At 38.7% G+C, this 26,218-nt stretch overlaps 1 protein-coding gene across 7 annotated transcripts in view; it reads right to left on the bottom strand.

Annotated features, from left to right (window-relative positions):
• ANKRD17 (ankyrin repeat domain 17) overlaps positions 1–26,218 on the bottom strand; it is an 81,299-nt gene that overhangs the window by 5,003 nt on the left and 50,078 nt on the right. For 4 of the 7 annotated variants that reach the window (XM_052683176.1, XM_052683180.1, XM_052683178.1 and 1 more), the window contains 19 exons: positions 25,540–25,627; positions 24,529–24,656; positions 24,079–24,222; positions 23,465–23,567; positions 21,189–21,944; positions 14,756–14,904; positions 13,497–13,608; positions 13,168–13,313; positions 11,655–11,797; positions 10,736–10,949; positions 9,701–9,876; positions 8,758–8,920; positions 8,105–8,200; positions 7,032–7,148; positions 6,058–6,229; positions 4,825–5,272; positions 3,689–3,844; positions 3,427–3,576; positions 1,374–3,022 (listed from right to left, as the gene is read on the bottom strand). In XM_052683176.1, the coding sequence (XP_052539136.1) occupies positions 1,374–3,022; positions 3,427–3,576; positions 3,689–3,844; positions 4,825–5,272; positions 6,058–6,229; positions 7,032–7,148; positions 8,105–8,200; positions 8,758–8,920; positions 9,701–9,876; positions 10,736–10,949; positions 11,655–11,797; positions 13,168–13,313; positions 13,497–13,608; positions 14,756–14,904; positions 21,189–21,944; positions 23,465–23,567; positions 24,079–24,222; positions 24,529–24,656; positions 25,540–25,627 (5,110 nt within the window). The remainder of the gene's footprint in view (positions 1–1,373; positions 3,023–3,426; positions 3,577–3,688; positions 3,845–4,824; positions 5,273–6,057; positions 6,230–7,031; positions 7,149–8,104; positions 8,201–8,757; positions 8,921–9,700; positions 9,877–10,735; positions 10,950–11,654; positions 11,798–13,167; positions 13,314–13,496; positions 13,609–14,755; positions 14,905–21,188; positions 21,945–23,464; positions 23,568–24,078; positions 24,223–24,528; positions 24,657–25,539; positions 25,628–26,218) is intronic. The other 3 variants (XM_052683177.1, XM_052683181.1, XM_052683182.1) reach the window with 3 other exon arrangements.

The raw sequence follows: 26,218 nt of genomic DNA, 5'->3' as shown, positions 1-26,218 counted from the left end.
AGAAACCAGGATTTTATACAGGAGAAAGCTCAAAAAATACTGAAAATTTGAAGGTTTATCCTATACATTTTATGTTGCTAGAAAACAAGAGTATGTATATATACACATCTTTTATATACATTACGATTGAAGTGTTGTTTTTCAAACTCAGGGATATATTTTCGCTTGCAAAAGAATGACAAAATGACCACGTGGCAGCAATTCTGCAAGAGCCCTTTCTAGGTGAGGTATCCAGATTATAGACATTATTTACCCCTTAATATTCTCTTCAAAGAAGAAATGGAAAAAATCAATCTAAAATTTTAAGATTCAAACAGCATTAAGAAAGCTTAATGTTCAACTGCTGCGATACCTGACTATTATTCTTATTTACAAAACTATTTCAAAATTATTTTTAGTCATACTAGTGAATGACTTCCTCTAGCTAAGTGGCAGAAGAATAAAACAGTTCAGTATCAGTTCAGTATCAGCCTCCTTTGCACCATCCTTTATGAAGGCCCAATTTCTTTTTTTCAGGCAGGTTCTTTAGGCTTTGAGGGGCTACTTTCTTATCATGACACTTCCTGACACTGTAGACACTTCCATCTTCACCTACTGCATCTGCAGGCTTCAGAAACTGCGCAGAGCAGATCATGGTATAACTGTGGAACACACCTCAGGAACTATTTAACATCCTGATATTTACAGAGTCTGGAAAACTAGCTGTGTAATTTCTCGATTCATGAATTAAGCTGCATTGCCAACAGAGAGATTCTAGTAAAACAAGCACAGATGGTAAGAACTGCTTGATATGTACTTTCTGGAAGCTGCAGAACAAGTTCTGTGACAACCTCTGCTTCTATTTGTGCTGAAGGCTACAAATCTTTGTACGCTATTCAGCAAGTCCGCATAATTAGTTTTGTTTTTTTTTTTAACCTGAATTTAGTATTTAAGATACACCTCTCATTAAGTCCACATTAAAACAGATATTTTTATCCTAACACTTTGAAGAGGGTATACATTTTTCTGTAGTCTAAGAAAAAGTAGCAAGTTATCAAAAATTGGAATAGGTATGTGGTACAGAAGTGAAAGCAACTGTAAAGTGCTTTGTTATCTCAGTTACTGCAATGCAGTGGAATGGCAAAAAGAATACAGCTTCACTTCTATTAAGCTCACCAGCTGCTAATAGGTATGAATTTGACAGGCGTCACTTAAGGATGAACTTACTAAACTTACAGAAACAAGAATAATAGTGTTAGAGCACGCTTTCATTGCAGAGCAAGCATTGCTATGACTGATCACAAAAGCTGCGGTAGAAAATAGTTAAGCTTTCAACACAAAAACACGCAGCAATTATTAGAAGAAAATTACCATGCATAGCAAGTCAGACTTACCTGAGGGACTTGGAGCTGGCCTCTGTAATGGGGGCCTAAAACCTGGGGCTTTGGAAGTATCAGACTGATGTAAAGGCTCTGAATTTGGCAAAAATGAAGACTTTCCTGATAGCATAGACTCTGGCGTTGTCTGAGATGAAACGACAGAACCACCCCAGAAGGCATGAGCAGACGTAGGATTGTTTTCAAACAATGTGCTAAAGGGCCCAAATGGTAAAGTAGCACTGAAATTGTTACCCATGGACTTGTTTGCTGGATGGGCTGAATTCTGAGAAGCACTTTGTGTACTTAAGGTAGAAGGAAGCTGCACTGAAGAAGGAACGCTGGGGGGTCTTTTGATATGATTAACATTGAGGACTGCAACAGAAGAATTTTGCACAGGAGCTGGATTCTTATGGACGCTGCCGGTTCCGTGGACAGGCGGTCTGATGGCAGGGGTTTCCATCTTAGCTGCAGGCTGAGAAGACCCCATTGATGTCTGAGACATGGGATAGGTCATTGGGGCATTTGTTGGACCTGCCACAGGAGCAGATGAGCTTGTCACTGCTAAATTTGGAGGCACAACCATTCGAGGATCTGGTGCAGGAACCTGAGGTTGCTGAAGTGGGGGTCTTGCTTCTTGCAGAGGAGCTCCCGGAGGCTGCTGATGAGCAGGGTGCACAGAAGAACTCCCAGAACCTGTACTGGGCTGCCTAGTGCTGGTCGAGCTGCTCGTTTCTACTGCTGGCGGACTACCCACTTCCTGATCAGTGGAAGGTGCACCTTTATTTGGAGAGGTTGCTGCACAGTCTGAAGGACTGCTTCTAGAAACGCCTGCTGGCTGTGCCGGAGGAGAAGGCGATGATGGGGAAGATGCAGGATAGTGTTCTTTGGCAGTAGAAATTGGATATGTGGCATTCGTAGCCGCTGTGCTGGTGTTACTTGCTGTGGTTGTCACCGTGGTCGTCGTGGCATTTGACGTCTTCACAACAGTAACAAAAAGCTGCCTTCTGACTGAAGGTGAACTTGGACTGCCGTTTGCAGAAGAACCAGGCACAGTAGAAGCCACTGAACTTGTTGTAGCTGTTGGACTAGTTGTCAAAGAACTTGCTGAATTCACCTGAGAACCACTGCTGTTCTGACTGTTATGGCGAGGCACCATGTGAGGTTTAGGCGAATTGGTAGCTCTTGCAGGGCTCAACGGCCTAACAGGAAACGGACCCCATGTGGACTGAGCTGGTGGGAAAGTACCTCCAAAGTGCGTCATGGGCAACCGAGGCGGACGGATTTGCTGGAAAGTCTGAGCAGCGAGTAAAGCATGTGCAAACTGCGGAGGAGGATATGCTAATGGAAGAGAGACTTGGAAACCAGGTCGCACGTTATTCACTGGATTCTTAATGGTTTTGTGATTAGATGCTGAAGAAATTGCAGGCACGGTGAGTGCAGAGGCAGTTTGAGATGTTGATGAAGCAGCTACTGTGGTCACTTTGATTCCCACAAGAGAACTGTTAGCAGCTGTAGTGGTGGCAGGTGTTGATGACCCTATTTTGGAGTTTGCAGATGAACTTTTCAAGCGGTTCTTTGGAATAAGTTCATCAATTTCTTTATCTGGATCCTTAATCAGAGCATTAATCAACTGTGTGGCCTGTCTTGTTGATTCCGTGCCACCCCTGAAGAACAGAAGGAGAGGAAAAGAAAAGTGAATTTTAAACACCTATACACAATGAAGTACCCCAAGAACAGGATCCAGCCAACTTTTCTGTCATGCTAACAGATGGCCAAAAAAAAAAAAAAAAAAAAAGAGGAAAGAGGCTCCCTTTCTTTTTTGTTGCTGATCGTTATTTAAGAAACTAAAATTGAGTACTCCTACCCAAAGAATGCCGTCTAGTTAAAAACTGAACTGTCTAAATAGTTCATCTCTGTTTCTGCTACCTTATTTATCTTCCCTGTCCAGAAACAGCATCTGCATCTGTCAAGGAACCATCCATGTTGAACAGATTCGTCTAAACAGATAAGCATGTTTCGCAACAAAAAAGTTCCTCACAGGAATGACCAAACATAATGGTCAGCTTACCTTATTGTTATTATTCTATCTCCAGTTTTGTCCTTCTGTTTGTCAATGTCTATGTGTGCTCCCGTGCATTCACGTATGGCATTGATATTACATCCTCCTCTGCCAATGACTCTGGAAATGACAGTTGATGGAACAGAAACCTTCTTGGATCTACAGAAAAAAAGGAACAACACTAGCTAAGAAATGCTTCAAATGGCAAGAAGTAAGGCGCAGATTAGCCAAAAAGAAGGCAAGGAAGAAATTAGGGAAAAGTTTAACTTACCTTCTTACAACTTCCTTCCATCCTTCTTCCCTTTTTTGACCACGTTTAGGGCTAGCAATGGTAAGCTTTCCATTTGGAGAAGAAAGGGGGGAAGGACCAGATTTTGTGCAAGTAGACAAAGAATTACTTGTCACTTCACTGATCACTTCAGACAACCTTTAAAAGAAATTAATTTCTATTAAAATGCAGACTAACAATGAAAACCTCAAGAATGACTTTCACTAGACCCAGTCTGAAGCCTGTCAAACTATTTCCTCTTCTAGCACATCAAACAAACAAAAAAATCAAAATGCACAAGCCACGTTAATAACAACACGGAGTTAAAATTAAGTGATTATCACACCTCTGGTCCCCAGAAACCTTTCAGTAAAGTGTTAACCTGTGGTGTCAGCAGATCACCCACTACAAAACAGCAACTGCTTATGAAGACTAAAATGGTATTTGTATTCCAAGAGCTGCAATTGACAAGGAAGAAATTCCTACTACTCAAGATACCTTCCATCAAAACAGCATGGTGCAGTGAACAGCAAGTTCTCCATGTTAAGACCTCGCGTTCTCACAATACCCACACAGAGAATGAAATGGTACACCATATCTGGGAATAAGTACTTCTCACTAGCAGTTAAAAATCTTGAGCATATCTGATTTGTATATCCAAACCAGTTTGCATTCCAGAGCTAGCAAAGCTCTCTAATTAGTTCTGTAAATTATACTAATAAAGTTGTAGCTCTTAAAAAGGCAGGAGAGTACTTCCAGGCTGTCTCCAGCTCAAAACTTTTAATTGAAACCCTGAGCAGCCTTGGGCAAGATAGCACAAAGCAAAATAACTACCACAAAGCTCAGAAGCACTACACTAAGAGGTGGCATGAATTGAAATGTCTGCATTTTTGAATAACCTAACAATTCTCTACATTTCAGATCCACGACAACGAGTCTTGCTTCAGAATCTACTACTTAGTTCATGTTAAATTTCAATAATTATTATACGCCTTTATTACACTCCTCACACACCACTATGGCTTCACCCACTTCCTAAAAACTGATTTAAATACATAGGTCTATACAGATAATGGTGTAGATCCCAATTGTAGTGCAACAACCACTTTAAATAGGCATATGGTGTCACAGCAACTTACTTTATGGATGATTTGCCAGTAACTGCTTTCCTCTCATCCTTTGGACAAGTAACAAGAACCGATGGCTGCTTTTTGTTGCTCTGTGTGTTAGTAGCGGCTGTGGAAGAATGATTGTCACTTTTGTGGCTGCTGTTGCTATTGCTGCTTTCGTCGCTACAGCTAGAAATCCTCATGTTGTCACTATCACCACTTTCACTAGTACTGCTGCTCTTAGATTCACCATTTACTTTTTCTGGTTGGTTATAAGAAATTGGGAGCTGGTCATCAAATATGATCTGAACGTTATCAGGGGCTACTTTGTTTTTCCTGTTTTTCCTTTTGGAGCTTGTTGTGGTGATGGTATTATTCCTTTTCCCATGAGAACCTGCTAAAGTTGTCCAAGTTGCAGATATACCTATGGTGGTTGTAGTGGTAGCACTAGGAGGCTCCATTGGGACCTCTGGATCATCTGGTGGAAGAATAAAAAACAGTACTAATTTAGCTACTTCAAGAAACCTTGTAAGGTTTTGTGCTCCAAATAACATTTATCAAGTTAAATGTTGCACAAACAACTTCAAAATACTCCAAGAATCAAGCAGAATCTCTAACAAATCTGGTATCTGTACAACTACTAAACATATCATATCATTGAGCTTCTTGCCTTGCTTACTCTAACTTATCTAGCATCTCATTCTGATCTTGGAATAAACACAGCAGAAATTCATTAAAGAGTGAAACTAAATTCAGACATGGAAAGACAGAGACAAAAGCAATTACTGGAATAACAAGTATATGAAGCTTATCAGTACAACCTAACAGCCAGTGAAAACCATTAGCATACAAAGGAAGATGCAGTTCAACACCACAAGATACAGAACAGCCAATATTTGGATAGACAGGACAACACATTCAGAATTTTGTGGTTGCCAGCTGTTTTTTTTTACTGGATCAAGATTATCATTCTGTTTGTGAGCAAAAAAAATTGGTTTTCAGTTTTATTGGACCTGGAAGTAAAAACATGCAAAAACATTTCCTGTGGTGAAGTTAACCTGAAGTGTCACTGAACCAAACCTACTGCCAGCAATCCTTAGCCATAACAAGACGCAGAACTGATAATAAGACAAGGTAAAGCACTAAAAGCTCAGCAGGTCACAAAGATAACTGTACTCAAGTTTTGACAAGAAAAGCCACAGGAAGACTGGAAATAAAAACTCATTGGCACGTTTCACAAATAAGGCGAGTGACTGAAATCACCTTCAGCTTTCAGCTTCTCTTTCTCCTGAGCAGCTTGAAGTTCAAAATTCTCTTTACTTTTTGCTTCAATTTCTTCTAATTTTCTTCTTTGTTCTTCTTTTTTCTTCCTCCGTTTTTCCTTTCTTTTCTCTCTTTTAGCAGCCAAAGCCAATCTCCTACTTTCTTCCCGCAGCTAAAATTAAAACACATTACAATGTGTGCTCCATGCATTTCAAAAAAAGCAAATCCTTTCCATTTCCTGAGAAGCAAAACTTACATTTTAGACTAACACATTTACAAAGTCAGCTAAATTCTCTGAGCTATATTTTCACATTTACTTCTTCCAAACAGATTGTTTACCCATGTTAGCAGAAGGTTGATGTAGAAATAGAGGGCACCATCTTAAATGAGTTTTCCAGTACATGTTTTCAGGATTCTAAGACTACCATGTTCGACTTAGCAGTACTGCCCCAACACACTCATTTCCCTTTCAAAGGTTAGGATGTGCCACGTTGTTAGCTCTGCTGGATATAAAACGTGCACTCATTTGACGCTACACTTATACTTTGTTTTTTTTTTTTTTAAAATAACATCTCTTCTACAACACTATGGTTTCAAGGAATATTATCCACATATTTTGTTTTATTTAAGACACGAAATAGGATTTAAATTTAGACCTCCAATTCCATACCAACATGACTGCAAAATGCTCACCTATTGTATACTGAACAACAACAACAAAAAGTACTTCAAAATCCTTTTTTGGATTTTACAGAGAGGAAATACAGTCACATCAGAGTATCTTAACCCAGTTTCTCTTAGTAAAAGTCAGAAATGAAGGTACAAAGGTAACCTGGACAACTAGATGCTCCAACTATATTGATTTCGCATACTCCTAGTCCAGTATGGACATTCACAGATCTACTGGTCTTGAAGGAATGTGAAACTGTAATCTTATTAAAAAAAATATTTCCAACTCCAAACCGTTAACTTGCCTTCTCCAAGTCCAATTCCTCTAAAAGAATGCTTGCATTTTTGTTGGCTTCAGCAGCCTGTCTATCTTTGGCTTGAACAATTGATTCCATACATAAGTGGCACTTCTTCAGCATCTCCTAAAATAACAAAGCACAACAACATTCCATTTTAAAAAGTAAGTGTACATTTGGAAATGACACTCTCAAGCTTATGCTACTAATTTACTGATTTCCTTATTTGGAAAGAAGATTTAATGGAGGAAAACAAAGAACATTTTCCATTACTTCCAGTGCAATACTATTACAAAACATCCATAATTACACCAAGTTAATCTCTCATTGGCAAATAAGCTGCAAGAGTTTCATTTACTAGTTTTGAGTCATGAGTAGTAAGTGACATGGCATCATCACAGATGAAATTCTCCTTCCATTCTTGATCCCAAGTGTAAATTTTATCAATGCAACCCTTCACTGCAGATTGAAATTTCCTTTTCATGCCCACCTTTGCAAACTGATGTCCAATTAACAGGTAGAACATGAAACCAATAATTAATATCTCAGCATGCTTAAAGTGGTACAAGGACAGTTCATAACCTATGCCTGGTAAAGACAAGGTGTTTATGAAACTAAAGGAGAAATGGGCTGAAAGGTGAAAGAACTGCACAAATTAAAAGGCCCTCACAAAACAACACTTAGCACCCCCCCCCTCCCTGAAACAGCTGGGAAATATTTTAACATTCTACTATTATTATAATTATAGACCTGTATTAATTGCATAGCAGCAATTACTTTCACTGGGTGTTCATCATGCAAATGACCAGTGGTCACAGCCACTGGCAATTACATACATACCAATGACAGGGAGAACACCTGAAAACAGACATGCACAGTAAGAAATATTGTCGTACCACGAAGGTTTATGAAGTTACACAGGCTGTGTGCTCCCATTTTTTCCAATTTTTTTTTCTGAAAACTTCCAAATGGACTCATCATTTGGCTGAAATCCAGCATGTCAACAAAATAGTATTTAAAACATCTACTCTAAAGTTGAGTCACAGTATTGTTTCTTCTGAAGCGTTCTCTTACAATCTTACCTTATCAGTAATGGTTGCTATGTATCTCATACATTCCGAATCTGATGGAAACTGGTTTACTTCTTTTACTAGGTAGCGCACCACTTTTACATGACCCTGAAAGAAGGAATAGACAAGCAATGAAAGTACTGCTCTCATGCTGGCTTTATAGTCTTATTTTCATATACTTTCATCTTTTCCTTTTGTCAGTTTTCTAACATCTGGCTTTGGCTACTTACAGTTGTATATTCTTACAGTCATAAACAACTTTTAATTACTACTGAACTTGAACTACACTCAATTATCTCAAGTCAAGCTGGGCTAACTCAAAGTTGATTTTTAAAATGCTCATCCTCTCTTGCATAACAATTCATTTTTAAAATCGTTTTTCTACTTCTGTTGCATATTTCACATCTCCATAGAAATACATTAGTTTTTTGTTTTCAGATCCATGAAAATCAGACTCAGTAAAACAACCATAAAGAGAATTTCTATTAGAATTCACCACATCATGCAGGTGACATGCACACCTATTTTTAAAAATTCAATGCCAAGTACTACAAGTTAAATCACATCTTTAAAAATGCAGCTTATCAGTTATGTTGTTTATTCCTACTACATATGGATGATTGAGACAACATTAATCAAAACCAAAGGTAAACTTCACATTCTACCTTTCGGAAGGCTGCCATAAGAGGAGTTATTTTCCTGTTATCAGCAGCATCAACATCTGCTCCGGCCTGAACTAGTAATTGGACAACATCTAGATGCCCTCCGTTTGCTGCCAGCCACAGTGGAGTATTCCCCTTCTTATTACGCACATCAATGTGAGCTCCTCTACAAAAACAAACGTTCAGTCAAAACAATGGAGAAGATTTTAGTTACTTATGTCAACAGGTCTTGCAAAAGTTCATGCAATGCTTAAAAAAAATTGGCTAATTCAGCACTCATTTTTACATAAAACATATGCATTCACAGAGAGCTTCAGTTTCAGAAATATTTTTAGATTCTCTGATGCTGTGAAAAGCCTACACTCAGACTAAACGTATTTTTAATACTCTGACTCATACTGTTTGTCAGTTGGGTCTGAAGCATTGCTAATTACCTCATTAACTTCCACCCCTTCGTACTCCTCAACAGCTTGCTGAGAACAACTTGTAAAGTTGCGAGTGCAAGCCAACAGCCAGTGCCACTACTTGGAAAGAGACTCATCCAAAAATCGTTCAAGAAACAATTATGATCACCAAGTACACGCAGCAATCTCAAACGGATGAAATCATTAAGACTTGTGCTTTGTGCACATCTGCTTTTCAATGGACTTAACACTGACAGTTAAACTGAGGGCATCAGGGATGCAACCACAAGAAATATCACCTTCACGTGAAACGTTTCACATGAAACATTCACAAGTTCATAACACAGGAAAAAATCTAGCAGTCCACACAGGTAAAAGCAAGTACTAGAACACCAAACACAACTTACACTCTCATCTAAACAGAAAACATAATTACTAATGGTCTAACAGAACTCTTCCCATTCCCCATCACATAGTGTATATTACAACACAGAGACTAGAGATTGTTTTCTTTAAGCGGCACACTTACAAAAATACAGTACCTGCTAATAAGAAGTTCACAGAATTTGTAGTGCCCTTTGTCTGCTGCAATGGTTAAAGCTGTGTCTCTTGAGGAAGGTACCGGAGGAGCATTTACATCTGCACCTTTGTCCAGCAGAACTCTGCCTACTTCTGCATATCCACCAGAGGCAGCTTCCATTAATGGCGTGAGACCAGTCTACGAAAAACACGCAGGAAAATCAAGCAATTTGTGTGAAAGAACTGGGAGGTGGATTCATTTAAGAACCAGGACTGATTTCTACTTCCAGCAGCGGATTTCAAGTTCTGCCATACAGCCTCTCCTACCTGACCAGTTTTGTAAAAAAACTACCAATATTTCAAAGGAAAGAAAATGTACACCTGCACAGAAAAGGAGGCACAATGCAGTGCATAGGTGTCCTGCTGCTGCACAGAGATAGGAAGGTTCTTTGCCTACTGATGCCACAGCATCTTAGAAATAGCACAGTCAACCTTATACAGTTGATGATCAGCATAAGTATTGCTAAAAAGAACACCACACTTTTGTTTTTAATCTTCATTAAGAGATGCTACAGAGCAACATCCAGAAAGTGCCTGGCTAGGTGAAGGGGGACACATGAACTTCTGACAGACATTCACAATCCCACACTTCCTTTCGGTTCTCTGTTACCACCATGGATAGAAGCAGTTAGACAAGGAGATCAGACCTTAAGTACAACCTATATCAAGAATGTGACTTTCTAAATTCGTTAAATACTTAATTTTCAGATGTTTACAAGAACAGCGATCCATTAACTTGAAAAGCAAGTAAAGCTTCAAAATAATTGCTTTTCTTCCAAAGATTTGTATATCTGTATAAATGCTAGCTCCTGAAGTACAACCACTGTTTTTACATTTTCTAGACAGTATCAGAAACTTGAATTGCTCTGTAGCAGACACCACCCTTGGTCATCCAATTAACTTCCAAGAGGCACGTACAGAAGGGCAATAAAACCATCAGATGATAACAAGTCATAACTTGCAAGCATCTATTTTTTGGAGAGCAATTTGCTTCTTACCTTAGCTCTATGTTCCACATTTGCTTTTCTATCAAGGAGCAGGCTAACTACTTCAGTTCTCCCTTGGAAACAAGCCAGAGTTAGTGCTGTATTCCTATTGGTCTCTATCTGGGCATTTATATCAGAGCCCATATCCAGTAATAACTTCACAGCAGCAGTGTGGCCATTCATGGCTGCCAACATTAAGGGAGAAATGCCCAATTTGCTACCAGTTCTGAAAGAAGAAACAACAAAGGAGTTTAAATCGCAATCACATTTCTGAGATGACTTAAACAAAAACAGAGAAAATAGAGTTTTTAACAAGAATGGAAGTCAGCAACACAGCAACTACAATTGAAACCACAGAAAGTTCTTGCCAGCAATTTTGGACAAGTATTCCTATTTCAAAGCATCGTAGGCATGTTAGATTTTTAACTGCTGTAAATTTAAAGGCAATTCTTACGAGGAACTTCTGCTTTAACTTTTTATTTGACTTGTGTAATGCATATTTGAACTACTCAATGTATGCAAGAGATGTTACATAGATGAAAACACACAGCAAAATCTTTCTTTAAATTACTGGCAGGAAACAAACATGCACACTATTTTTTTTATTATTTAACCAAGAAATAATTTCAAACTAGCAAGCCAATTGGAGAAAAAAGAAATACTTTGCTTTTTAAACCTTTAATCAAAGAGGACTGATATAATATGACACATGGCAGAAGTTATCTAAACATACAGAAGGAGCCGGAAGTTAAGCGAGCACTGAAAAAGCACAGTCAAAAATCTTTCCTTCCTACCTGAAGTCTATGACAAACATGACAATTACACGGATATGTATTTATTATGTAAGCACAAGCCAACTTGTTCAATTTAGTTGCCCAGAAAGCCTTTTGGAAAAGGGTGAATACCACAAAGAAGTGAAAAGGGAACTTGCCTGGAATTGATTTCTGCCCCAGCATTTAGCAGAATCTTGATAATGTTCACATAGCCACCAGAAGCAGCAAGGCTTAAAGGTGTATAATCCGAAACATTCCTGTGCTCTTTGTTTGCCCCTCGAGCTAGAAGCAACTCCACCACCTGCAGTATTTTAGGAAATAAAATCTGGTTTTCTCTCAAACTTACAAGTCTATCTGATACAAATCTATTCAATGCTTTCAGAATCCTAAACGTACTGTTTAGTTACTGTTCCAGTGTAAAGACAGTGATTTTGTTCGTTTCCTTCACTCTATTCTTGGCCTCTGTGAAAGCTGAGACTAAAATTATGACCCTAAAACCTATGTGAAAGTCATTTAATATCAGTTACAACCACTCACTGACATGTCTAAAAGACTTACACCAAACTGCGTTACAAATAAATTTATCCCAGTTTTCTGGTTATTTCAGCCATTTTTAAGACAACAAAAAAAACCACACTTAGTTCAAAAGAAGCTTGTCGTCTTCCCACTGTCACATTCAGTTCATTATCAAGTTAAAAACTCATCTTCAAACCAAAGCTGAGGAGCAACCAAGAAGTTTCATGCTTTTATCTTTCATTTGCTGTTTACAACACAACATCAGATTGTTGTAGACTGTACACAAGTCTCTCACAGGAGCCAGAGAAATTAAAATTTGCATCACATTAACAACAAAAAGTAATTTTTACATGATGCCTTCCTTACAGATTTGTTTACAATTCAAGTAATTCCCAGCATTGTATACTGTACATGAAGTTTATTTTCTGCAAGCAAGTTAATGCAGAAGTCTTGTCAGGAAACTGAACTTTGTGCCAAAATGAGTCAAAATGAACACTGAGATGAAAACTCACTGAGTTATCTCCAGAACAGTAATGTCTCATTGGCTCAATTTCAGGCTTTCAAGCACAAAACATATTTAGATTGATCATACACAGCTGAAGCCAAGAGTTTTTCAATTACAACATTCTGCCTTGAAATCACAGGACAAACAAGCTGTCAGAACTAAACTGGAGCAGGAAAGTACACCCTAGTATCTTCACAACTGCCTAAGGCTCAGTTTTTTTCCAATCCTTTTGCAAAAGCCATTCAAAAAAAAAAACAGGATGTATTTCCCCAAGAAACACTACTTGAGAGAGACAAATATCTCAAATCTGTAAAAAGATTACTCTAAATTCATCTTTCCTGTATTAGGTAGCTAGCTACAAGGTCTTCTCTCCTGAATCAAGAACACATAATTGTCACTCGCAGCTACTCCTTTGCATCTGCTGACATTCCTCTGGCCCATTCAACATCTTTTTTTAAATCAAACACTGCAATATGTAGCTTCAAGTATGTTAATCTCTAAGCGTGGTTTTTTTGTTTGTTTGTTTGTTTTTTTTTAAAAAAAACATCATCTGAAACAGCACCGTGTATTAAGTTACTATAACTGTTCTGTAAAATAAAGACAATATACAACCTACAACCTGCTTTTGAAGACTTATAGTTTTACATCACCTCTTGTCTCCCTCCTGAACAAGCCAAGGACAAAGGAGTGTCCTTTGTTCTCTCCGACTGGGCTTCAATATCAGCTCCATTATCAAGTAAGATTTCAACAACACCCACATGGCCAGCTGTAGCAGCCAAAATAAGTGGAGTAAATCCTAGAATGAAAAAGGATGTTTTTGAAGAATCCACATTCATAACTTCAAATTAAGCAACTTATGTTACATCATCAAGAAAGCAAGCTAAAAGCTTCATACAAAAACTATACTCACTGAATATTTATTTACTATGTTAAAGTGGAAGACAAGAGTGGGTCTGTATTGCCATGGTGAGATACCTACCTTTCTTGTCCCTATGTTCAATATTGGCTCCTCTCTCTAGCAGTGTTTGTACTAGCTCTTCATGGCCACCAGCACAAGCAAGCGTCAATGCTGTGTCATGGTTACTCTCAGTCTGAAAAAGAAATCATTAGAAATACAAATTCTTCCTTTTTCAAGTACAACTTCTGTCATCTTCAGGCTAGCACAAAAACAAGTGCATCTATAATGAAATAAGAACTATGCAAAACTTAAGCCCTGTTTACTGATCACCTCATTTTTTTTTAATGTTCAAATTAGAAACAGAATTCTACCTCTAGTTTGCTCTGCTGAGATATTGAAAAAAAGATTCCTCAAGAGCAGATTTCTGTGTGAGCATAGTTTTAGTTTTGCTTTACTCTATTATGATTGAGGGTAGCTGGCAACCAAACTCAGTACTGACATGTATTGCTGTCTACCAGTTAGCAATGAGACACATCAGGTTATGGGAAGAGTTTGATCTGCAGTCACAGCAGAAACCAAGTCAATCTCCATAAGCAGCTGAACTAACTAGAACTGGTTTCCCAGAGATTTCTCTCCCCAGTCCACAATAATCTCCTCTTGCAGTCTACAACAGTTCACACTTACTCATCTCCACACTGCTTGTAACTTAGCCCTATCATCTTGGTTACTTGTTCTATGGTCTAGAACAATGCAAATAGAAATGCACAGAATAGAAAATAGAAAAAAGCAGTACACACTTTTCTTTTTTTCCTTTGATGGCTTAATAGCCCCAAATCAACAAACAGCAGTTGCTTTCAAAATGATTTTCAATACAGATAAGCCTTTTCATTATTGAGAGGGAGAACTCTTGAAATACATCATTTTTGAAGATGTTTTTGCAATACTTTCATACTTCTGTCAGGCCTGGGGGGAGGCAAGGGGACACTGGCCAACAACTCAAAGCACAACTGTGCAAAATAATTGTGCAAGAGATTTTTAGCCTAGTTTTCATTTTCAGAAGTCAGCCTCCAAAATATTAATTTTTTTTCTACCCTGTTGCTCATATTCACTTACTGAAGAAATGAGAAATACAAATGTTTAGTGCTGCAAGGCTCTTCTCTTTTGTTCAGCTAGAACACAGAAGAAACTGGGCCGCAACTTTCCCGAGAGTTGTACAGGCTTTCTACAATCAGCTAATCAAGTCTCATTATACAACAGAGCTGTTCCCTATAAATGAATTATTCAGAATACAGAAAGAAAATAGCTTCGCATGTGTGCTGCAGTGACAGTGGAAGGCTTACCTGGGCATCAATATCTATAGCAGGGTAAATCGGTAGCATGGCTGAAGGAGAAATGATAGGACTTGGAGTTGGCGTCTGAGGCTGGGAGACAGAAGTTGCAATGCTGTGGGTAGGAGTGTTTGACATTGCAGATGCTCTTCCGCTCACTGCTGTTGAACAGAATAATTACAATCAGTAAAAGCAACAGTGGGTAAGAACTCCTCAAATATTTCAAATATTCAGAAATGTGCATTTTTCCACACATTTAATCCACCTTTTGAACCCTCATAACTATATCAGATTGCCAAATAAATATGTACATATCAGACTGTCATGTTCTCTAAATGCCCACCGCAAAAAAAACCAAACAAACAAAAGAAACCATATTTTTTTTTAAAATATCAAAACTTTTCCTGCCAGTCATTATTCGTACCAGGAATTCCATACCTGAAGCTGGACCGCAGAACAAGTTGAAGCAACAATTATCTATGCATTTTTTCTTAAAACCGTTTAAAGATTCTCATGTAGAAGTCCATCTACTTTCCCCTAGTCCCCCACGAACATCACAAAGAAGCAGCAGAGCTAGCATCAGGTTGCTCACATAGAAGAATTTGTTGAAATCAGTCAAGAAGCAGCTTAACAGCCATTTTGCAGAGACTTTGGTCAAAGACATTAGGATAAGCAGCAGAAGGTAATATCATCTTACAGTTGATGATAGAGTATTGACATGACACAAAGTCACACGTCCCTGAAATTCATTTCATCAGCATAATAGTTACAACTACCAAGTGAACTTGACACTACAACAGCATTTGGGGGTAAGAAACTCCAGTTTTTCTATTTGTTTTTCTTCAAAGTAATCTAATGTTTTTCCTCCACAATTTTTCTTCCTTTTTTTTTTTTTTTTTACAAGCCTTTATCAAATGTCAACAGCAAAGGAGGAAGTGAAGGGTTATACGTTTTGCCCGTCAAGTTCACAAAAGGACCTTTAGCTGCAAAATGAAAGAAATATGGTTTCCACATTGTCAGCATTCACTGAATACACTCCACCGAGTAATCTTAAGGAATACTGAAATAACATCCCTTTCTCCCCAACTTCTGATGTCACTTTTATTGTTCAAATAGGTTTAGTAATCGGCCACATCACACATTACCAGCCATGCTTATTTAGCTCCTACGTTTAGGTGGGAGGGGTAACTTTTTCAACAGATGCCGTGCAAGTTTTACTGCAACGTGCCAATCTGTGTACTACTTCTCTGCAACGCAGTGGTTTTAGTACATTTTTGCTTTTATTTCTGGACTTCCTATAACAAATATCATTAAAGAAGCCAATAAATGCCACTGAAAGGAAACAAAAACATCAACTTAGAGCATACGATGTATACTTCACCTACTACTTAAGACTTGATCACGTCACAAGCTGTGCTGATCTTAATATCAGAGCACCTTTTGAAAGGTGCTCTCATCTTACAAGAAAAATCACACTAGGTATGAACTAAAAGGAACATGCTGATGCTGAGCCAAAATACGCATGATACACAAGGTCAAAAACCGCGGCATTGCACAGAACAAGGGACTGTAATCTAATAACTTCCAGTGAAGGTTTACTTTGACCTCATCTCACTCCTTATTCTTGCTGTAGAGATATAACCTAATAATGTAGCAACCAATTTGTTTCATAGACAGTGACAAGAATGTGTTAGAACTCCTGCTCCCATCTTCACACACACAGTCATAATGAATAATTTAGGAAAAATTTAGGAAAAAAAAAATAGCGAGTTTACCTTCTTTCTCCAACTTCAAGGAGAAAGCTCAATCATAGTAAAACAGTAATGGAATGATGAAAAAAAATAATCGTGATCCTCAGCATCCGGTTCAAACTGACCAGAGAAAGATGGTAAAATCAACTGGAAACTAACTAAATTAGTTTAAATCATATAACATAGAAGCATGATCATCAAATAATCCACACATGAAAGAAGTTTACCCTGTTACAGAAGCACGTGGTATTTGCTAAGATTCCTGCAGGAGCCCTGATACTGGGGCTGGGGAACACACACTTTATTACAGCAGTTACTATTAAACATTCATATTTAAAAACATAAATAAAATTAAAATCAAGCTAACTGGGAAAGTCTCGGAAAGAAGCCATAGGGAAAGACGTATTTAAAAGCCAACATCTCTTTCCACAAATCATACAAATCATATATAAATGTTTTATGAATAACGGAAGAGTCCATCAATATGCCTGGTGACTTATAGTTCTCATGTTAAATCCATCTCGAATGTGCTTCAGCAATAACACGAATAACACTATCCATAACCCTAAAGTACCCACTGAGACAAGACACTACTTTTTATGGATAACAATTTGGATTGTGCTTCTTAGAATATCATCTATGCAGAGTTCAAATTTTTCATCGATGTGCCAATGACAACGAACTAAATCTTTACTGACAACTCGTGGTATTTGTTTGGACACAGTAAGCCAAAAGGTTTTCATACTAGTCTTGAACAATGAAACACAGCAGCCAACGAGCTTAATCTGCAGTTAATAAACAGCTAAACCAGTTCACCTGAAACACCATACTTCAACATTACACCTTGAGTAACATGAGTTACTATATGGCTGGGATAGCACATCTTTGCAACTAGGTCGCAGTTACAGTATTTCAAGAGTATCTGCTTTAGTTCAGTACAGTACAGTACTAGTCTTATTAACACCGTGACACAACTTACAGTTGATGTGTGTTAATTTCAGTAGTTATAACTGACTCAACTCAAAAGGCAGCTTCCAGAAAGTAAAATATCAAGTGTTTCAAGACTCCTGAATTTTTTTGTGAGGTTTTGCTACTGGATATCATAGAATACACGGTTGTTTGAGCTGGGAGGGACCTCTCTAAAGACCATCTAGTGCAATGCCCCTGGCAAAAACAAAGACACCTACAGCTACATCAGCTTGCTCAGAGCCCCATCCAGCCTGGCCCTGAACGTCTCCAGGGACAGGGTTTATACCATCTCTCTGGGCAACCTGTTCCTGTGATTCAGCTACCTCTTATTCCTCGTATCCAGTCTAAATCTCCCCCCTTTTAGTTTGAAACCACTTCCCCTAGTACTATCACAAAAGACCCTGTCAAAGAGTCTGTCCCTTTCTCAGCCCTCTGAAAGGCAGCTCTCAGGTCTCCCTGGAGCATTCTCCTCTCCACGCTGAACAGCCCCAGTTCTCAGCCTGTTCTTGTAGGCAGATCATTTTTTGTGGCCCTCTGCTAGATGCATTCCAAGAGGTCTATGTCTCTCCAGTAGTGAGGACTCCACATCTGGATGCTCCAGGTGAGATCTCACCTCCCTTGACCTGCTGATCACACTTTTTTTTGATGTGGCCCAGGATATGGATGGCACACTGCTGACTCATGTCCAGCTTCCTATTCATCTGTACCATCAAGTCTTTTTCAGCAGGACTGTGCTCTGTCCTTTTGTCCCCCAGCTTGTATTGATAGCAGGCATTGTCACAACCCAGACGCAACACCTTGCACTACACTTCTTGAAAAACAACCATGTACCTTAACAAAAGTTTATCATTAAAACAAGGAATTATTTTCTTTAATTCTTTGCACATCATTTGCTGCATTTTCATTGAAGAGTTTCCTAACTAATCCTTTTCCATGGTCAATAAATACTTCTATTTGCCAAACTCACTGCAAGCAAATGACTTGTACTGACATCTGAAGTCGAAGAGCAAACCCTTTGCTTGTCATCAGTTCCAACAGAAGTTGTAATTGAATATTCACTTTTTCAACTTGTCCTGTTTCTTTCTTTCCAAATAAAACATAGAACAAAATAAAACAACAATAACACTAAAAACATAAAACTACCCCTTAGAACTCTCAAGTCAGTATATTCTGTGTTCCCAGGCTGATCCTGTAGAGCCCTAACAACGTCAGTGACCTACTCTAGCAACAAGGAATCACACTTCAACATTCTAGAGGTGATCCAACAACTAAGCACTTGACTATTACAGCAACATTATTTTATCCCAGCCTCTAATACCAGCATTTGCATACCTGACTTGCTTTAAACAAGCACTTAAAATTGGATAATTAAACTAATAATTTGCAAACAATTCAGTACAGAGATGAACACTAGTTACAAGTGTACATCAATCAAGTTTACAATCAGAAGACAGCCTTGCTTTGTAACCAGTGTGAATTCATAGAATCACAGAATTGCTTAGGTTGGAAGAGACCTTAAAGAGTCCATCGAGTCCAACCACAACCTAACTCTAACAACCCTCAGCTAGATCATGCCCCTGAGCACCACATCCAGACAGTTTTTAAACATATCCAGGGATGGTGACTCAACCACCTCTGTGGGGAGCCTATTCCAATGCTATTCCTATTCCAGAATTCACCCAGTGCTGCAAACAAGGCTTTGTACCTCCAGGAATACTCCACAGGGGTCCCACAGAAGCATTATAGAAGGCTACAGAAAAAAATACGTAGCTGCTCCCTAAACATTTTGTGTTACATTGAGCCCATTTCACCTCCACACTAAAATCTGATGTGTGAAATCAAGCTGCTAGCGTTGTACAGCCAGGGCTGAATCTGCTCACTTTAAAAGAAGCCATTTGACAGACTCAAGGTGAAACTGCATGTGTACAACTTCTAACAGATTTACCACAAATACCTGTCAGAACACAATTTAGAACTGATCCTCAACTGCATGTGTACCTGCACATAGTAAGAACTGTGACGAAGGAGTACAAAAACATTCATTCAAATGTACATTGGAAATATCTGACTTTCAGAAAAAGGCATGAACAAGCATTTGGGTATATGCCACTTGACCTAAAATCAGAGATCCTCAGAATGTTATATGCAGTTAAACACATAGCAAGTGCATTCTAAATGAAAGTCTATGTTACACTTAAAAGAAAGTATGTTGCTCACAATCTCCACACATAACCACAAATGGTATTTGTTCTCTCTATGGAATCAAGCAGCTGGTAGTGGTAGGTATCCCAGTACCATCAGTGCACATTATCACAATGCTAGTAGCTTTAAGTAGCTACAAGTAGCTTTCTCATGTCTCCTGTCAGACATTTATTCACTGATAGCTTTCAATCTTTGTACCTAGGCTTAAACTCTAACATTAGGTTTTCCGAAGAGAATCTGTAGCTCCCATAAGTTTCAGTAATCTTTTAGGAGGCTTTGCCTGAACATCGGGTTACTCATTAGAAGTTTAATTTTAGTCACAACTTGAAAAGCATCATTCCAATTATATCAAACAATCACCATGCAGTCTTTTACATAATTACCAAATCCACTATTCACTCCCTCCACTCAGTACACTGCAATAAATGCAGGAAAATCTCCACTCCTCTGCACCTTTGGACTAACATGTTCTTAGAGACCCGTCTGCGCTCCAGTTCATATCCCAGCACAGAGCCTTAGTCCTACAGCCTCCTTACAGAGAAGAACTGTCAAGACAGACAGCACTTCTAAAAACAAACATTCATCTGTTTCACAAAAACATCAACAAGTTTTTAATCAGGGGAAATGTTGATGTATTCATTATTTTTTAAACATTCCTTAACAGTCGGTCTGTATTTAGGTAGGTACTCCAAATGAGCATTTCAGCTATTTAACATCAACAGGGGCATCCAACTGAAGCATGCATAAAGAGAATCAACACTAGAAGCTCACGTTCCCTATGGTACTGAAAGCCTATTATTTTAAACAACTAATTTTTAAGGCCTTAAAGCACTGACTCAACACATCCAAGGAATCTCCGAAGTAATTCAGAAAAACTTGGTAGGGCTCAATTTGTTTTTAATTGGAGAAGCAGCAATTTTCAGGAATGTACTTAAAAAAAAAAAAACAAAAAACAACAACAACAAAAAACCACCAACAGCAAACATATATTACAATTATTTTCTTTTTTTTTTCCCCCCAAGTAAATGTAAACGTTTCCTAACGGTTCATTATTCTGGGCCAACCAAGCACCTTTCATTCAGCAGACAGGCCTACATTCACTACAACTTGTAGTTGTAGGGATGCTGTAGCTCAAAACCTGCTCCGAGTGCTCCAACACAGTTCTCAGTTACTAGCTTAGAGTGCAAACAAACAGTATTGTCGTGATGCTGTTGCTAAGCTACAGACTGAAATACAGCTGTTAGCCTTTAGCACACCCCTCCCAAACTACAAAAAGTTAAAAATGCAACTTCTGACATACCAACCTGACAAAAGGGCACCAGTACAGCACAACAAAAAGAAAGGCAAGGCTGCAAATTGAGAAGTTAAAACTAATTCTGAGATCCTAAACACAGGAAACAGGCTAGTGGTTTTGCTGTAGAGCTAGCAGGAATACATAAACACACACGCACACACAAAAAAAGCTGACATACCCTCAACTGGTTAAGCAAATATTATACCTGCTCATAACAATATAAACCCACCTGCCATGATGTCATCCAGCGTGTCATTGAGCGTCTGAGCAGGGCTGGCTACCATTAACCCTTGCTGTGTTTCTGTCAGTATTCCTTGCCCCAGCCCTGCTAGTTGTGCTTGGCCCAATACTGGCTGTCCAACTATAACACCTTGCAGTTCTGTAAGATTTGCGATGGACCCTGGAGGTAAGGAACCTGCTGCCAGAGGCAAAGCTTGTGGCATCGCCAGAGGCTGAATTGGTGCAAAACCCGTCTGTGCAGCAGCTTGCTGAGGATCATCTTTAAGCAAGACGGGATCCACTTGCTGTAATCGTGCATAGTCTCCCTCTGAGAGTTGTTCTCCTACCCCAACAGGAGTCAGAAGTCCCAGGTGCTGGCAAGACTGTTGCTGCTGCTGCTGCTGGAGCTGAATTCTTTGCGCTTTTACCTCTAGATATTGCTTTTTCAGCTGCTGCTGAGTTTTCAGCTGTAACTCTCGTTCCACTTTCTGCAGTTCCTCCAAAATCTTTTGTTTCTTCTGAATTTGTTCCTCTCTCGTTTTGTTCAGCTCCTCAATCTTCTCTTTGGTGAGCTGGTCAGCGTGTGCCAATTCCAAGGACTGCAGCTGAGCATTCTTCTCTATGGCTTCTTTTATCCTCTGCTCCAGCTCTGTCAACTTGCCCTGAGCCTCTTCTACAATGCTCTCTGGAGACTGATTGGTGATGTAACCCTGTACATCCTGGTTGTTTGCTGGCAAATGACTGCTGGACTTTTGTTTAGAAGCAGCTGTGTGAAAAAGAAACCCCCTCAGAACCAATGGAAGTGCATATGAATGGCATCCTCATTATAGAGCTACTGTTGGGATGCTAAATGCACTGAGACACAGCACCCACAGAAGGTCAGAAAGTACTTGTACAGTCCTCAATGGAAACTGTATCTTTCACTATCAACTTTAACACAGCAGTCAGATCGCAAATTAACAGTAGAGATTACTGCACATACATTCCAAATAACCCCTATGCTATGCTGACATATTTAATCCAACTACCGTTACACTTTTGCCAAATGAAGTGATTGCCTCAAGAGCCGCTGTTATCAAGTGGTGCTACGAGATAAATGAAAACAAAAGGGTAGAACATGCTGTCTCTTCACTTGATCTTTTGGAATTGGTATCGTGTTAAGACAAATGTACCGTTACATTCCTGAAGCACAGCAAAAGTGATGCAAAAACATCTTTTTTTCTAGGCTACCAGTTTTTTGAGCAGTGTGGTACATTTTAGGAAGTCTTATACTTTCTAGGAACACTGAATCCTTTCGCTACAGGTATCCAGCTTTGCCCAGTTGACAAACAGTGCTAGAACCTAGAATAGTCATTTATATTTAACATGACCTAACAGGGTATGTTTAGCAACTGCATGTTATCCATAGCAGACACGATTTTGCACGTGTCAAAACTCAGCTCTGCGCCCAGGCAAGGCAAATAATTCAGCCTTCCTGTAAGAATGAGCGATGGACTAATCCAATACATCTTTATGAAGAAGTCCACGGTAATACAGCTGACATGGTCTGCCATACCAGTTGAAGAAAGAACAATCTGTTAATTTTGAAGGGTGAAAGGCAAATGAAAACTCAGGATTTGAGCCAGTGGTGGTGCCCAGTTTCTTCCAGAGATCCTTGCTGTATTTCCAGAACAATACAAGTGTACACACAGTATTAATTTTATAACATGCACGCCTGTATTTGCACTATTGCTGATCCTTGATTTAAAAAAACAAAAAAAAAACAAAAAAAAAAAACTGTTTTGGAAGAGACTTCTGAGGTACAGAAAGTGTATATTCTCAAAATGGTGATCCTCAAAATAGATGCAAATTTAGTCCTAGAAAGACTGAGCCATATCAGACTAAGTATTTTATAGCATAAGAAATTCCGCCTTCAGTCACATTAGTCCAACCCACTCCAAGACTACTATCTTAAGAAAACACAAGTTACCCAATCAACTACAATATGGAGCTTAACAGTGTCTACAAATTAGACTAGAAAATTTACAGAGCTTTCTGGGTGACATTCTGTTTCAGTCCGGTATGCCAGATTAATATATGCTTTAATGTTTTTACTTAGGCAGATTTCTTGACACTCTGCGGTAAGGGTTAGATGACTGAGTTGATATTTAGTATATAAGCAATCCTAAAAAAATATTTACAGTTTCTCCTTGACTGAATCCATTAACACTTTTCATAGGAACTACTCAGCTATAAGTGCAACCTAAATCTTCCATTCAGAAAATAAGCTCCAGAACTAAAACTGACCTTTATTTCTGATGGGAAGGGTTGTGGCGACATTAGCAGGGGGTTTGTCAGGCTCCTGGGGTGGGACGACCATGGGCAGCGCCTGCACTGGTACACGAGGAGCCTAAAATGTTGGATACTAACAGATTATTTTTCTCATACTCCAATCTAGTGACAGTTCAATAGAAGGTAAACAAAACCTGTTAGAAAAGCAGATGTTTGTGGTAACTAACAACATTTAAGACAGTTTAAATATGCTGAGTTCAACAGTTAACAAAACCATCTAGCTTCTACATGCTTCAAATTCATAATCTAGGAAATAACTTGGGTAAGAATACTCATCTCTGCACGTTACACTCCGATAAAGCAAATACAAGCCACAGCAGACTACAAATAACAGCCTCACTAAAGCTGATTTCAGTTGCTTTTTTTTTTTTTTTTTTTTAAATAAGAACAGAAGGACTACACAGGAATGCTCAGAGAACCCTTATAACAGCTCAGACTTTCAATGTGTTCCCTACAGTTCAGTAGTGTAGAAATGACACACCTGACTCTTTCAAATGTTTCAACTTTGACTAAGTTGCAAGAAGAAATACGAAGTCCCACAGATCAAACCACTAGTCCTCAATTCTTACCCTATTTAAATCGTGGGATGGCGGGGTCAGCTGAGTAGCATCAGGTGGAGGAGCAGAAAGTAAGTTGTTTGGGTAGTCTAGAAGGTAACAAACCACACTGGTATGACCACCCTTTGCTGCCTCTATTAACATAGTTGATCCATCCTGAAGAGGCAAAGATCACAGTGTTAGAAAAGAGTATAATCAGAACATGACAATGTTGAAATGTTTTGACAGACCCAACAAAATACATAAAAACTTAAATATTCCAACTGCAGCAAGTCCACAACTAAACTTAAAAACTCTACAAAAAATACCCAATAATAATAATTAAAAAAAAATATATATCAGTATTTTAGTTTTCATTCAACTGCGACCACACAACTGTGTTATGATTTAAAGCAGCAGGCAGTTAAGAATCACACAGCTGTTCACTCACTCAGAATAAAATAAAGCAGCGGAGTGACAAACCTTCAATCTGTGTGTAGGATCAGCACCATGAGCTAGCAGTAACTCTACAACCGCCAGATGACCTCCAGCACAGGCCAGTGATAACACTGTATGATCATTGTTAGCAGTGGTCCTGTTCACATTTGCTCCTTGAAAAAGAGAGCACAAAGACTACTTAAGGAATGGGGGAAAATAAAAAAATAAAAAAAAAAACACAAAATGAAAAATGCTTTCTCTTTCGCTGTGGTCTTGAAACTGATATACTAAAACTGAGCCAGACTTTGATCAGAAGTCCATTTAAATTGACAGTCACTGAATTAACATCTCACTAGGTAACAGCTTCAGAATTTGACCCTTACTACAGATACTTCCAAGAACAACAGCAAAACTACCTGCAATTAGCACTCAAACTCATTGTTCTGATACATTCACATGTATTAAACTTTACACAGTAGGAGAACCTGCTGGCTTTTAAGCGTGTCAGCAGTTTTTTTTCCAGTGATGCCTCTTTTTACAAATGACTTGATGCATTACTTTAACTAGTCATCAGAAAGCAGACTAGTTGCATCTCTGCTTCTTTCTGTACTGGAAGCCTTAGGTCTCCAACACCAGGTATGAGGAAAAACTGGTGCTGAGAAAGAAAACAGCAGCTCTGAGGTCTGTACCAATTTTACGCATTCAACAGTAACATAAGGCTGCAGCTGACAGCTGTAACAACATAGAGCAAGTGATAACTGAAATGTTGAAACAAGCAAGGACTTGAAATTTAACTTCTGAAAAAATATGGTGCTCAAAAGCTGCACCAGGAGCAGAGACACCGAGTACCCACTGCTGTGTTATTAGGAATTAGACAATGGAATGCAACTATTTTTAAGAGTTTGCTGAATTTCCACTCATCTCACCAGAAACCAGAGGAGATTACTAAGTGAGAATCACTGAAATATGTACAGTATTTGAATCAAATCCATGGTACTAGCACTGACATATGCCCTTAAGTTAGGGCAGCTCTGTTAACCTTCACACAATACTTACCTTTGCTAATCAAGAACTGAACAGTGCAAACATGACCTGCCCTTGCAGCTTTCATGAGAGGAGTTCTTCCACCTTCTGATTCATGCTCCTAGAGCAAATTAATAAACACTTGGTATTCAAAATTCAGAAGCATGACACACAGAAGTATATAATTAAATTTCGCTTTTTGAATTGGTAAACACTAGGTATGGAAGATTTCTGTTTAGTATTTGACAGCCTACAAGCACTAAATTTTTTAACAATACTGCAACATGGTATATCTTGTAGACAGAGGAGAATATCTACCCACCATTGCACAGGTCTAAGACTCCTGGATAAGAAGCTTTCAAGCACAGAATGGTTACTATAAATTAAGTAAATGCGTTTTGTCATGCTTAATTTTACTTTTCGATAACCTACTGGTGTACAAGCTGGCCCAACTGCAAAAAAATGAACTGACAGTACACCAAATAGATCTCACTAGAAGAAGAAAACTGTCTACTGTCTACTGCTTAGGGAACAGAATAAATTTCAAATGTAAGTACTAAAGCATAACCAGCTCGGCAACTAAGTTACAATGCACATGACAAAAAGAAAAGGATCTCCTGGTTTCCTGCACATGCAACTGCCAGGGTTTGAAAATGCTTTAGACAACTGCCAAAGTTCTCCTTGTGACCTAAGCATTCCCAGATAACAGAAC

Source organism: Tympanuchus pallidicinctus, unplaced genomic scaffold, assembly GCF_026119805.1.
Source record: "Tympanuchus pallidicinctus isolate F22 unplaced genomic scaffold, pur_lepc_1.0 scaffold2, whole genome shotgun sequence".
Taxonomy (NCBI): Eukaryota; Metazoa; Chordata; class Aves; order Galliformes; family Phasianidae; genus Tympanuchus; species Tympanuchus pallidicinctus.
The sequence above is the reverse complement of the archived record's forward strand: the minus strand, read 5'-3'. Positions and strand labels throughout refer to the sequence as shown.